General features: G+C 41.2%; 2 protein-coding genes across 2 annotated transcripts; both read right to left on the bottom strand.

Annotated features, from left to right (window-relative positions):
- Positions 1 to 4,231: 4,231 nt before the first annotated feature.
- Positions 4,232 to 7,442, bottom strand: LOC143460425 (nuclear pore complex protein Nup54-like). The gene is made up of 13 exons (XM_076957928.1): positions 7,305 to 7,442; positions 6,988 to 7,074; positions 6,613 to 6,657; positions 6,497 to 6,541; positions 6,342 to 6,395; positions 6,166 to 6,243; positions 5,914 to 6,107; positions 5,647 to 5,837; positions 5,343 to 5,545; positions 5,132 to 5,280; positions 4,963 to 5,070; positions 4,787 to 4,906; positions 4,232 to 4,726 (listed from the first exon to the last, which is right to left on the bottom strand). Exons 1-13 carry the CDS (start codon positions 7,375 to 7,377, stop codon positions 4,481 to 4,483), a joined length of 1,593 nt encoding a protein of 530 aa, XP_076814043.1. The 5' UTR covers positions 7,378 to 7,442; the 3' UTR covers positions 4,232 to 4,480.
- A 1,294-nt stretch (positions 7,443 to 8,736) lies between these two features.
- LOC143460418 (vesicular inhibitory amino acid transporter-like) lies at positions 8,737 to 11,898 on the bottom strand. Its single transcript, XM_076957915.1, has 6 exons — positions 11,548 to 11,898; positions 10,981 to 11,130; positions 10,724 to 10,899; positions 10,450 to 10,609; positions 9,862 to 10,371; positions 8,737 to 9,799 (listed from the first exon to the last, which is right to left on the bottom strand). Exons 1-6 carry the CDS (start codon positions 11,803 to 11,805, stop codon positions 9,176 to 9,178), a joined length of 1,878 nt encoding a protein of 625 aa, XP_076814030.1. The 5' UTR covers positions 11,806 to 11,898; the 3' UTR covers positions 8,737 to 9,175.
- Positions 11,899 to 12,471: the final 573 nt, after the last annotated feature.

Here is a 12,471-nt window from a genome sequence, read left to right on the forward strand (position 1 = left end):
GCACACCTAAAAAAACCCTACATCTCCCTACGCAGTTTGAACAAAAAAAAAAGAAATTTTGGCAGTTTTATGGCACTTTATAACTACTTTAGTTTCAGTTCAAAAGCACCGGAACTAAAGTAGTTCAACATTTACTGACGTTTGTGTTTCCCTTTTTATCCTAATGAGTTGGTATAACTGTGTTCTTGGTGATCCATTGTATAAGTAGCGGACGTTTATACAAAAGATTTTATTCATTGATATATCTGATGCTTTATCACAGAGAATTGAAAAGCTTTTAGCTTCTTGTAGCTCTTGAATTAACCTTTCATGAGCATCAACAGCTAGACATTCTGTTAGTAGATATGTTGTTTTTGTCCGACCAGAGGTCATATCTTTTATTGCTTTGGAATCACTAGCAATATGCTTCAGGGTTGGTACCATGTACGACATGAAATTGAAAGAAATATTGCGTCTTGCAATTAAGGCCACAGTATTTAATTCAGCTTTGATGAAGCCTTGACTACTTGTGACATATTGCTCCATCGATGTGCTTCCAAGAACTTGTGCAGCATTTTGACAATGTTGAGCAGTTTTTGCATGCCTCATTAGTTCTGATTTCCCAGCAAGAATGTTCTTGTCACAAAATTGACAAAATGCTTTTGATGCTCCCTGAGACGAAACTTTTAACCATCCTTGTGCCCAGTTTTCCTTTTCCCATTCTTTTCTGTAGCTTTGCGATCGAAACCTAGAATTTTTGGATCTCACCTCTTTGGGCATTACCGTTGTCAACTTGTCAACAACCAGAATTATTGTAATTTAATGATATAAGTATCGTATTCAAGATCACTTGACTTGATCAAAACAAGATCACTTGATTCCTGTAATCCTGTCTGTTCAATCTGCTGATTCTGCTCATCTGCTGTCTCACAGTCTCACTCTCCAGTCTCCACCTGCTGGGCTTCTCCAACTCTTTTTGCAATTTACAATTATAAGTATAACCATAACCAAGACTTAAAACTAGGTCATCCCTGACGTACAGCTTCAATCTGACAATTTACTTAACTAAAGTGTCCATTGTTACAACAATGAGTCCATTGTTACTACATGAGATAGAACGCATTGTTTCATAATCTGATCAAACAACTCGTCTAGACCGGGAAAATGCATGTCTAATTCAACAATGCTAATTCATTAAAGAGCCGCAGTTTGGCCACCCCTGGCTTAGACTATGTTTTTGTCATTATTCAGTAAATTTATTATTTGAATTTATTTTTATTTTACTTTAAACAAAAGGAAATCTATGAATAAAGGTGAAAAACCCGTAGGGTCACCCTACACCCTACAAGGGGCCAAAAAACCCTACGAGTGGCAGCCTTGTATTAAACCAAAATTTGGGCGCTCACTAAAAGTAGGTCTGCAGCATAGATATCTTATATATCTATGGTCTGCAGGTCCAAGTCCAAAATTTGTAGCGCACAATCAGAAGGAAAATAGAAAATAATAACGGTCCAGAATCAATTTTACATATGCAGCTCCAAGTGCAAGTGCAGGGCAATCTCGGAGCGTCACTTGGGCTTGCGTATGTAGAAATTGATTCTGGACCGTTATTATTTTCTATTTTCATTCCGATTGTGCGCTACAAGTTTTAGACCTGGACCTGCAGACCTGCTTCTAGTGAGCGCCCGAAATTGGCGAGCACCGATGTTTGAAACTTGCCACCAAGGCGAGCTAGGTAGTCACACAACAAGATTCTTTGATAAACCAAGGAGCTGAGCCAAAGTTAGTGTGAAACTCCATAATACGGATAATACCAATTTCAGAAAATATTTTCAAAGTTATACATAGAACCATTACAAAAGCAAAACAGTAGAAAACATTTTCTTAGTCAAACATTTCGATTGATACTGTAGCCTGCCTGGTTGACTCTGGGAAACTATTCGACTTAGTAAACTAACCGTTGAAAATAGTCCAACCTCCTACGCAAACGTCAAGTTGTTTATTCGAAGTGACTAGATATTTCACCGTGTGTAGGTCACGCAGCTTGTTGCTAAAGATAGGCGGCTAGATTAGGAGAATGGGTAAGCAAAAAGTTAATTTTAGTTACTTAGTGTTTAATTAAAGTTGGATTCAGATTAGTAAGCTGTTTGAGGTTAATGTGCTATAACATTTAAGTTGGGTTTCGAATGTACGATTTTTTTCAGTGAAATGGTGGCAGCACACCAGTAGCCTTGTTATTTCCAACTAGATCAGTCCACGAGGTGCATTAGATTGCTCAGCTTCTGTCGGGAATAGGATATTTGGAGAGGAGGTTGTGACTGAAAAATGAGCTTCAGGTCAGACTATCAAAATTCTGAGCCCAACCTATTTCCATTTTCATCCTAGCCCATTTCTAGGGTAATCCCCGCTCTGAGAAACAACACTGGCCATGCTGGACTCTGATTGGTCTATTACACACTTTTTTTTAACAATCACGTAGGAACGTCCAACAAACCAAGGAAATCGCAAAATTTCAGTATATGCGGCGCCTTAACTAAATTAATAAACATCTAAGATTAATAAAATCAGCAATAGATTTGGTATTAAAAGTAGACCACGTGTAGCATAATAATGGCTCAGATTCTTATAATGGAAATAGGTTTGTAGCGGCTTGGGTAGTATTTTTAATACCATTACATCTTTTTTTTCGAAAAGTGTTTTCTAGTTATTGATTGAAGTTTACAAACTTGTTTTTGGACAATACTTCAACTATCGTTTGATATTTGGATACTTGCTCTGAATAACTTCGTGTAAACACTCCTTTTAATACGTTTCCAGATTGTTTTCCAGCATCTATGCTGATAAGAAGTCTTTATTGGAATTGCCCGTTTCTTAACTTTAACACTGATTAATCATCATCGTTCATCAACTCATCGCTTTCACCTTTTATAAGCTCGCACCTCTACCAGTGAGCAGAGAGAGTTAGCCGAGTGAATCACCAAAATCAACAGATGAGTTGTCTAAGGCTCTAAGCTAGTCATGGTGATTGCAACTTAAAAGACATCTTATAAGCAGTAGTATTACTTAAGACTTAAGTTCTTGGTTATTCATAATATTAAGAAAGTGTACGGAACCTATAGGCCTAATAAAAACCTTTTCTTGTAAATTATTTCTGTTGTAACATTAAAACGTTTCGGCCGACAAAATGTTAGAGTATTCTACACGCAACAATAGAGTCAGATAATTAATTCAACAAATAAATTAAGTTAAGATAAGTTCTTCATTTTCATGACAAATCCTGACGTGTTTCAATCCTTGCGGCCGTTACTGCCACTTTTTCAGGTTAAGCTTGTAATGGAATGATTGGTTTTGGTTGTTGAACTTGATTGTTGCAGTCACTCCAATACAATGTTCGATTGTCTGATTGTTTATTGCGCTCGATGATACATGAGCCTCAAGGTCGTTATTTGCTTTATCAAACCTAGACTCGATTGTTCAGCTAAAAGCTGATTGTCTTGTGAAGCCGACAAGCAAAGTTGTCTGACTTGACACTGAGCTTCTTTAAATTGTACTCATCAGTAAATTGCACAAGAATGTTGATTGTATAAACTGATTATATTGATTCTTCTTTAAACGATTACAAATAGACAGAACATTGGTATATCAACAGCATTTCATCCAACAGTTAATATTATAGCATTGAGACTAGTAGACTTTAGCTATTTTCAACTGTATTATGTTACTGGTTGCTGGTAATTATTAACGCAACTGTACGGCTTTTACAGCAGTCAAAACGCACACGAAAAAGGCATGACGAAATATGATCGCATAAGTTACAGCAGTGAACAGGAAGCTGTCGTGACGTAGTGTTAAGCTTTACTGATACGACCTTAAAAACTTAAATTTCCAAATGACATTTAATTCCGTATGTTAAATTTGTCATCATATTATCACAAGCTCTAAACATTGAAATGAGCTGGGATCGAATCCATCTTCAGATCATAACCGCTGTTGGATATTTGCGGACATGGCAAATAACAAAGTTAATGCAGCAAGAAATTTTGCATTTGTCTAATTAACTGAAGTCTACTCGCACTTCCCACGTAAGTGGCTCGCGCGCATAAAACATAGTGAAGTCAATTATCCGACTACGAGAGGTTTATGAAGCATAACCCGCGTCACTGTGGTAATTCACTTACAACCACAATTGTTTGTCAAACAAGGCTTCACATTGCATCAGACTTTCATCGAGTGGACGTTGAGCTTGGACGGATTTCACGTTCTGCAACGAAGTGAACCTTTTATTGGCGAACAATATGTCGAGCAAATAATGAGCAGCCTCGACCGTGTACAAGGAGAAACAGATGCGATAAAGACACGTGATCAAACCAAAGATAAAATTGGAACATGACAAAGATGGCAGAAAGTTTCCTCTTCAACGCTGACAGTGATTTGCACAAAGCACGTCATAGACATAACGATGCTTCAATGTGACGCTTGCAGATCTGAGAAGGCGACGCGATCATCTGTAGTGAGTTGGATGCTGCAGGGCGTCATCGGATGCAAGAGTCTCCTCAATGAGCTTCAAATCAGCGAAATCCTCCTTCAAAATGTTGACCAGAGTGTTCAGCCCTTCCTGCTGCTTCCTGAGGTGCTGATTGACGTCATTGAGGGATTCCCCGTCCAGCCAGTTCGGTCCAGGCATAGCGGGGCTTCCCCCAGTATGATGATGTAAGCGAGTTTGGGACAGGAGCTCGTTTAAGCGACCCTGGGAGGTGAGAAGGAGGGTTAGTGAGGAGGTGGACGAGCAAGATGAAAATGAACTCACCCTGAAGTGGGAGGGAGCATTTATCTCGGTGTGGAGCGCCTCCAACCTCACCCGGATCTCTTCTTCTTCGGGCTGGATGGCAAACCCGGTCTTCCGCTGGATCTCTTGTGATATCACAACCTGCCACAGATGTGTTTAAAATCAGCTCTGTTGGAGCGAATTATTTTGTCACCAACCTGCAGAACTCGATGAGAAGTCTCGCACAGTTTCCTTTTATGTTGATCGATCTTTGACTGAAGCTCCACCTGTGTCTGCCTCGTGTTGTGGAGCCCTTTGCTCAGGATCTGCAACGAGCAGAGATTAACTCACTCACCTCCAGGTCAATAAACAGAAGATACAACTCACGTCCAGCCTGGTCTGATGCTGCTTGGCCATCATCTCCTGCAGGTGGAGTCGATTGCGCAGTTCCGAGAATCCGGTCATGGGGACAGGGAGGAGGGTTTTCGGGTCGGGGTTGTCACGTTTGGCTTGCTCCCATATCACTGGATCGACCCCTGCGCAAGATTATTACAAAAGCACAATCACCATAGACATCATAGAATGCCTCGCGACCTACCTGCAGGTGGGCTGGCGAGGAGGTTGCCGATTTGTTGCTTCGTCATCGCAATGCGCGGCAAGCATGACTCAACAAATATTTGCTGCTTGAGTTGTTGCTGGATGTTGCTTTGCTGCATGAACCGGTGCAACTCCGAGGCAGGGACACGCCTCACCGCACCTGTCGCGCTTGACTGCTCACTCACGTAGATTGTGAGTTCAGTTCTGCAAAAAAACTTCTTCATTATTTTGCAACAATCTCTTTGTATGGCTGCCACAAGAATGATATGACGTCACAACCAGCAGGAGATGAACCATTTGTTTACTTGTCATTAGGAAGACTCCTCATGGATTGTACGTTGACCTTGAGGGCCTGGCTCCCCCCCAGGATCTTGTGGATCGCCTCCTCGACCTTTGACCCTCCGATACTGCTCATTTCAGACTCCTTCTTTGCAATCACCATGGCAACCAAGCCCTCTTCATCCTTTGCGGTGGGCAAGCAGCTGTATCCAACGGCCTGGAAGTGAATGCAGCCGAGATTAGGAGCTAAATCTTGCACGCGAGTCTCTGCAGAGTCACCAAGAAGTTCTCACTTTGAACCTGCTGAAGTGGTTTTCTGGGGTGAAGTTGATGTGAGCCCCGTCCTTCCTGTAATATCCCCTCCCTGTGCCCCAGAAAGCTTGGATCTGATTCCACCTAGTGATGATGGCATCCCTTTCATCACCGTACACTAGAGGGGCTGAGAGAGCAGTAGCAGTTGCCAGCAGTGCACTTGCCCCAACATCAGCTGCGAGGAAAAATGTTGAAACATCAACATTAACAATCAACATAATAAAGTGTTGTACCTTGTTGCTGTTGAGCCGCTTGTTGTTGTTGAGCAAATAAAGCCCCCTGATTGGTCCCAGATTTTGGAAAACCGAAACCTGAACCACGAATAAATTTGATAAAATGTCGTGCAACTGAGATTGAAAAATGAACTAAAATTTCAACAAAAACACAAACAGCACCACCCAGTGCTTACCAGAGCTCGATGTTCCGCCGAATAAACTGGATGTTGTTGTTTTAGCTCCAAATCCTGCCGACAAGAACAAGCAGCAAAAATTATAGCATTTCAAGCGTTGTAAAACGTTTGAACCAATCAATGAGATATGAAAAACATTTGTGTCGACATTTTACCTGAACTACCAAATAAGCTCGACGCCGTCGTCTTTGCTCCGAAACCTGTTTTAAATATAGAAAAGCGATTTGTTACATCATAAAACAAAAGTCTGTTTAAAATAGGTTAAAACAACCTGAACTTCCAAACAGGCCAGCAGAGGTCGTTTTTGTCCCAAAACCTAAACCAAAATATACATTGAAGTGGTTATAATGCGTCTATGTTACCGGCTCCAAAATGTTTTTGAGCGCGACCCAAATCTGAGTTTTGTGAACATCTCTCAACCCAGGCCTCAAACAGCAAATTTTAACACGGAAAAGTGATGATTGATGTCAGCAATCTGCTCTTTTCTCAAATACCTATACACTGCAGACAGACACAGGCACGCAGTGGTAGTGTGGTTACTCAATATGAAACAATGTATTTTCTTACAAATTTAGGTTTGCATCACATAAGCGAGACTCTTCTTTGAGAACCACTTATCTATATTCAGGGCATGAGTTGCACTCACCTGAGCCAAAACCAGATGAGCTTGTATTGGTGGGGAAGGCAAAAGCCGATTGCTGAGTGGTTCCACTCGATGAACCAAATGCAAAGCCTAAGTCAAAACAATTCATCAAATATTGAGGAATGTTCAATGCATTGAGGCAACACCTGCTTAAGGTGACATATTCTTCACAAACTGGTCGGAATTTATCAAATGTTTTCAAAACCAGAATTAATAAAACACAAAAGCTGTAAAATTGCCCAAACATTCAATCTTCTTAATTTATTTTTACCAATATTTTGTGTTAATCAGAACAGATTGTAATTAAGCGAAAAGCGAACCTGATGATGTGGTCTGTTTATTTCCAAAAAGAGAACCACCAGTTGTGGAACCAAAAGAAAATCCCTTTGACATTTTTTTGCTTCAACACTTTCTCAGACAGGTCTGCATTTGCTGATGCGCATAAATATTATCAACAGCTGAAATATAATAATCAAAAAATAATACGATGTGTGCAATATGAAGTAACACAGTGACCAAAATCACTGGTTATATTAATAAAAACAGAAAATCTACAAAAATATAACATAATGGTCAATAATTACAATTGTATCTCCTTTCATAAATTAATAACATCGTAAATTTTTAACAGTTGAAGGCGATTTTTGACCTCATCAAAAGTTAAAATTAGACTTTTTCATCTCAACTTCAATTCATTTATTATAATATTTTAAATATAATTCGAAACACAATATCATAACAATTCAAAGTAGTCTGCCACCCTACGTAATGCATACGCTGAAGATGAGTTTGGTGTACGTTAAACGTATAGACCAACTATATACAAATACATTACGTCAACTGCAGCCTTTTTAAAAAAAAAGTAGACACTGTGCTCTTTTACGTCTAAACAAAAAGCAAAGCAACTGGTGAATTTGCAGTTGCCATGGCTGCACAAAGACATGAATTGGCTCAGTGTCACACCAAGGTTCACGAGTTCAGTCGAGTTCACGCTGCCAGACCGTCGTTCATTCCGAGGATTTTTGCTGTAACATGCGTGGAGAAATAATTATTTGATGCCTGCACAGCCTGCATGCTTAGTTTTTAGTACGATTCATTTTTTATGCAATTTTCTTGCATTTTGGGGTCTGATATAGAAATGCATCCTGAGGTTGTGCACTAGTAGGCTGAACTCACATTTTTGACGGTAACAGAATATTTGAAGATTGTTCTTCTCCGCAAGTTTTACCTTGTTAAGTTAACTTTCAATGCATCATATGCCTAAAACCAGAAAGTTAGAGCTATAGTGTGAAAACAAAGAAAATCTTATAGGAGTCACTTATACTTTTGCACTTCAACTAAAACACCTAAATGGGAAGAAGTTATGATTTAGCCTAAAAATTCCTTAATCGTGATATTGGAGTGCATTCATTCATTTTATTTTTCGTCTTCAATGTGGGGGACGAAAAAATTGTGCTGACGCAGCTGGTCGCAAACATATTAGTAGTTAATGACAATAATATCCACACATTGGACGAGCAAAAGAGACCACAATTGAGCTTTTAAAAGCAAACTAAACATTGTTATATCATCAGCAGTGTGTGTTAGGATTTTTTTTTACCTTTTTCTTCTTTTTAAAATATTTTTGTGGATGTCTAATGCTATTGTCAGACTGCTGTCGACACCTTGAACGTTTCACTCATAAAAATGTCTGCCAGAATTTGTCTGCTTGCTTGACTGCTAAAAGGCAACAGCGAAACCACCAGCGATGAATAGGGGTTTGTACAACTATAGTTTATTTTTCGCCATTAACTGTGCGGGGCAAAAGTTACGGTGGTAACCATTGTAGTTGAACATAGCACAATAAAACACAAGCTCTCGAACAATTAACGAACTTCTATACATTAGAAGTCACTACTTCTACCGTATGCCACTACACAACAAGGCTAGGATGTGCGGTAGGGTGTATGTAGGACCAAGTCCCAAGCCTTGCCTGTCAGCCAGCAGCATAAGGTTCCTTCGTCTTCAAGGCTCTCCAATTGTAAATAGATTTGTATCTGATGTAATAGATTTCTAAATAGACATCTTCTAATAAATAATTATTGAGGGCAGCACAACGCCCTCTCGAAAACGATTTCAACGCGAGAACAATTTTTACATTTTGAAATCAAATAAAATGCGGAAAATGAGTCACAATTATGATGTTATTAGATCAGTCTGTCCTCTTATCGACCACTTTTGCTTGAATTCCAGCAATATCGGTGACGTCATCGTTCCCCATTATTCCATCTGAATCGTTAAATGCAAATGTGACGTCATAATTACTATTACGGAAGATAGCAGACTGTTCAGTGTGAGCATTGTCGGATAATGGAGGTTCGATAGGTGTAAATATTACGTCATCATGGGCTTCGGGGAAATCCGGAAACCAGGCGGGTCCAGTATTGGAATTGTTTGACATCACAGAGGAATTGAGACCAACTGGGGTCAGGTGGTATGCGTCATAAAGACCGATCACGGAATAATAGATGCCTGTTAATGCACAAACAGCACCAGCCAGAAATATAATGACGTCAAGAGTGACGTGGCGCCACTTCAGCTCGTTCCATTTCAGTTGTAAATGGAATGCGCATGGAAGGAGGAAGGCGAGGGAAGTCCCCGTCAAGCTCCCCGTGAGCCCCATGAGCAGGGCAAAGTGGGGTATGAAAACCCCCATAAGCAAGGTGCAGAGAACGAGCCCCGCCCGCAAGACGAGCGCCCACTTCTGGAAATCTCCGCTCGCCGCGTAACAAGATGGACAACCCCAGCATTCTTGCTCTTTGCTGTCATCAAGCGACTGCAAGAAAAAGGTTTTGTGAGGCAGAGCAGGACATGAACTTAAACCATGAGGTCACTCACCAATACAATGGATTTCGTGCTGGGGCTTCTCTCTGTCTCGTCACTCTCTGGTGACTTCGTTTCTGCTGCGAGCACATCGGTGCGGATGGCAGGGGCTTCCCCTGAGAGGGCGTTGTAGTTGCGCCTCTTGCCGCCCAGAAGCGAGCCCCAACCTCCATTGACGTCGGTGAAGAAAGTCTCCTCAATCAGCTCCAGTGACTGGTAGTAAGGCAGGGGGTAGGACAGGAGGGCTTTCACCACCAGGGTAACGTTCATAGCCCCCCTTAGTCCTGGGGGGAGATTGTCCGTCACAACGTCCTTTGTTCTATCAGACCACGTGAGAAAGCAGACCAGCGCGAAAACAGCTTTTGTGACGCAAGAAGCGACGTAGGACCAGCAGAGCATGCCTTTGAACTTGCCACGATCCTCCATACTGCCCTCCAGCGAAGGCAGGAAGATTTGTGACGTATAACTGAAGACAATGACGCCGACTGAGATGGGGAACTCCTTTGGGTCAACGCTAAAGTTCAACTGCGAAGTTTAAAGAAGTTCTTAGACTTTGATGAGCCGAGTTGTGCGCATGCGCGGGGGATACCCTTCTCTACTTACCGACTCCCAAGCCCAGTTTTCTATTTTGACAAAACAATAGATGATTGTGACGCCCAACACAACAAGCTGAGCGACCGAGCATGCCATGCTGAAGCGCGATACCGCCCTCAAGTGTCGGAGAAATATGCAGGGGAAGAGAAAAAGAGAAGCAATCACCGACCTTGATTGTTGCCGAACAATGAGAAAATTAATTAAGTAACCAAGGTGCAGTGATTATGATCTCGCAAAACCAAAAGTGTCGCCATAATAATGACGATGTCATAATGATCCTTACCATCCGGCTTCGCTGATTGGTCCGTGTGGAAAACTGCTTTTCATCAAATTTCCGGAAACTACGACATAAAGCACACACGTCATAAGAAGTTCTATCAGCTGTGCCGCGTTCACTGCGTGCCCTCCAAAGTTTTTCCCCCAACATGATATCGCAACGTCAGCATAAGAAAATCGAACCTAGAACAAATCAAATAATGATGACGCAATATTGAAGTTCTTAATCATTTACGCCATAAGGTTCAATGTTACGTCACTTACCCTCTTTTTTGCCCCATCCAGGTTTTCATAGAGACACTCGATTAAAATGTTTCCGGTGTAGTAGCAAATTATCGCAGTGACGATTATCAAAAACAAACCAACATAACCGCCGTGTAGTAGCGCGTATGGAAGCCCAAGAACGAACATGCCCTGTGACGTAATAAAAAGGTATTTGTCAAGAGTTTCTTTCGCTTAAAATTCATGTGAAAAGCGAGGAAAGTAAAGATTTAGACGCCACAAATCAGCGCCGATCGATCGAGAAGACACATCTGTTCGCTGGGGGGCGCCACACCACTAATAACGACATATTCAGGACGCACAAGTTGGTCGTATCAAACAGGTCAGGACTAATCGTGGCTGAAGCAGACAAATTAAAATCCGATACGAGCCGCCACAAATCCACGATTTATGCGCAGTAAGTGAAGGGTTATTCCCTGTTTCAAGAGAAATTATCGGTATTTTGATGAAATTGACAGAACAAATGAAACTTGGTTTGAAGTGACATCGCGTAATGAGACGAAAGATGCGCGCAGATAATGACGAATTATGACGAAACAAAGAAGTCACCTGAATTGCGTTGGACACATTCCATCCGGCATCCCACGTTGTTATCTTCGGCTTCTCGACCCCTCCCGCCATATTGCGCTTACCTACGTCATGCTCTTGTGACATCATATCACCTTCTGAGGAACCGTTGTAGCTTGGAGGGAAGTTTTCACAAATGACTTGATCAAAAGCCTTCGCGAAACGAACTTTTTCCTCACATTTATCTGATGTCAGTGTGAGTGCACTGACGCGATTTTTGAAAGAGGTCAGAGATTTCATCTTACGTCATACAAGTCTTATTCAGGTCAAGGGTTAAACTGAGGGGCATAGAAACAAACTAATCAGTGACTTGACTTAAGAAAAAATAAGGCAAGCAAAATGTTAGCTTTATATCCAAAATAGATTTTTTTCCAAATAAAAACGTTTTTGAAAAAAGCAGCAACAGACGACGATGTGACGTCACTCTAGGCCAGTGCGACTGCGTTGGAACATGCTGCTTGCGCAGATCAACGCTTTCACAAGTTCTTCTCGAAAGAGAGTGTTTCGATGAAAGTAGTTTTGCGAAGTAAAACTTAGATGGGAGACGATTCGAGCCCGAGTATGACAACCAGCTTAACTCAGAAATTGACTCGTACTGACTCGAGTTACAACTGAAAACGACTCGACATGACAGAAAATATGACTTGGTTACAATTTTGCCACCGTCACTGCATGGAAGAAGCTAAACTATCTACCGCAGCTTGAAAGATATCGCAACAACTATGAGCGAGGCCGTCATGGTCAATGCCTTGACCTCCAGCTTCGATTTTCCTTCTCCTTAAATTCGTTCATTTGTTTTTTGAAATTATGCTGCATATTAGAGCTGCTCTCATGGGAGCCCAAGCAACGACAAAAGTATGCGCGTTTAAAAGATTTTTCTTGTTTCCAATTACCAGGACGCGACGC

The sequence above is a fragment of the Clavelina lepadiformis genome, chromosome 1 (assembly GCF_947623445.1).
Source record: "Clavelina lepadiformis chromosome 1, kaClaLepa1.1, whole genome shotgun sequence".
In the NCBI taxonomy this organism is placed as follows: Eukaryota; Metazoa; Chordata; class Ascidiacea; order Aplousobranchia; family Clavelinidae; genus Clavelina; species Clavelina lepadiformis.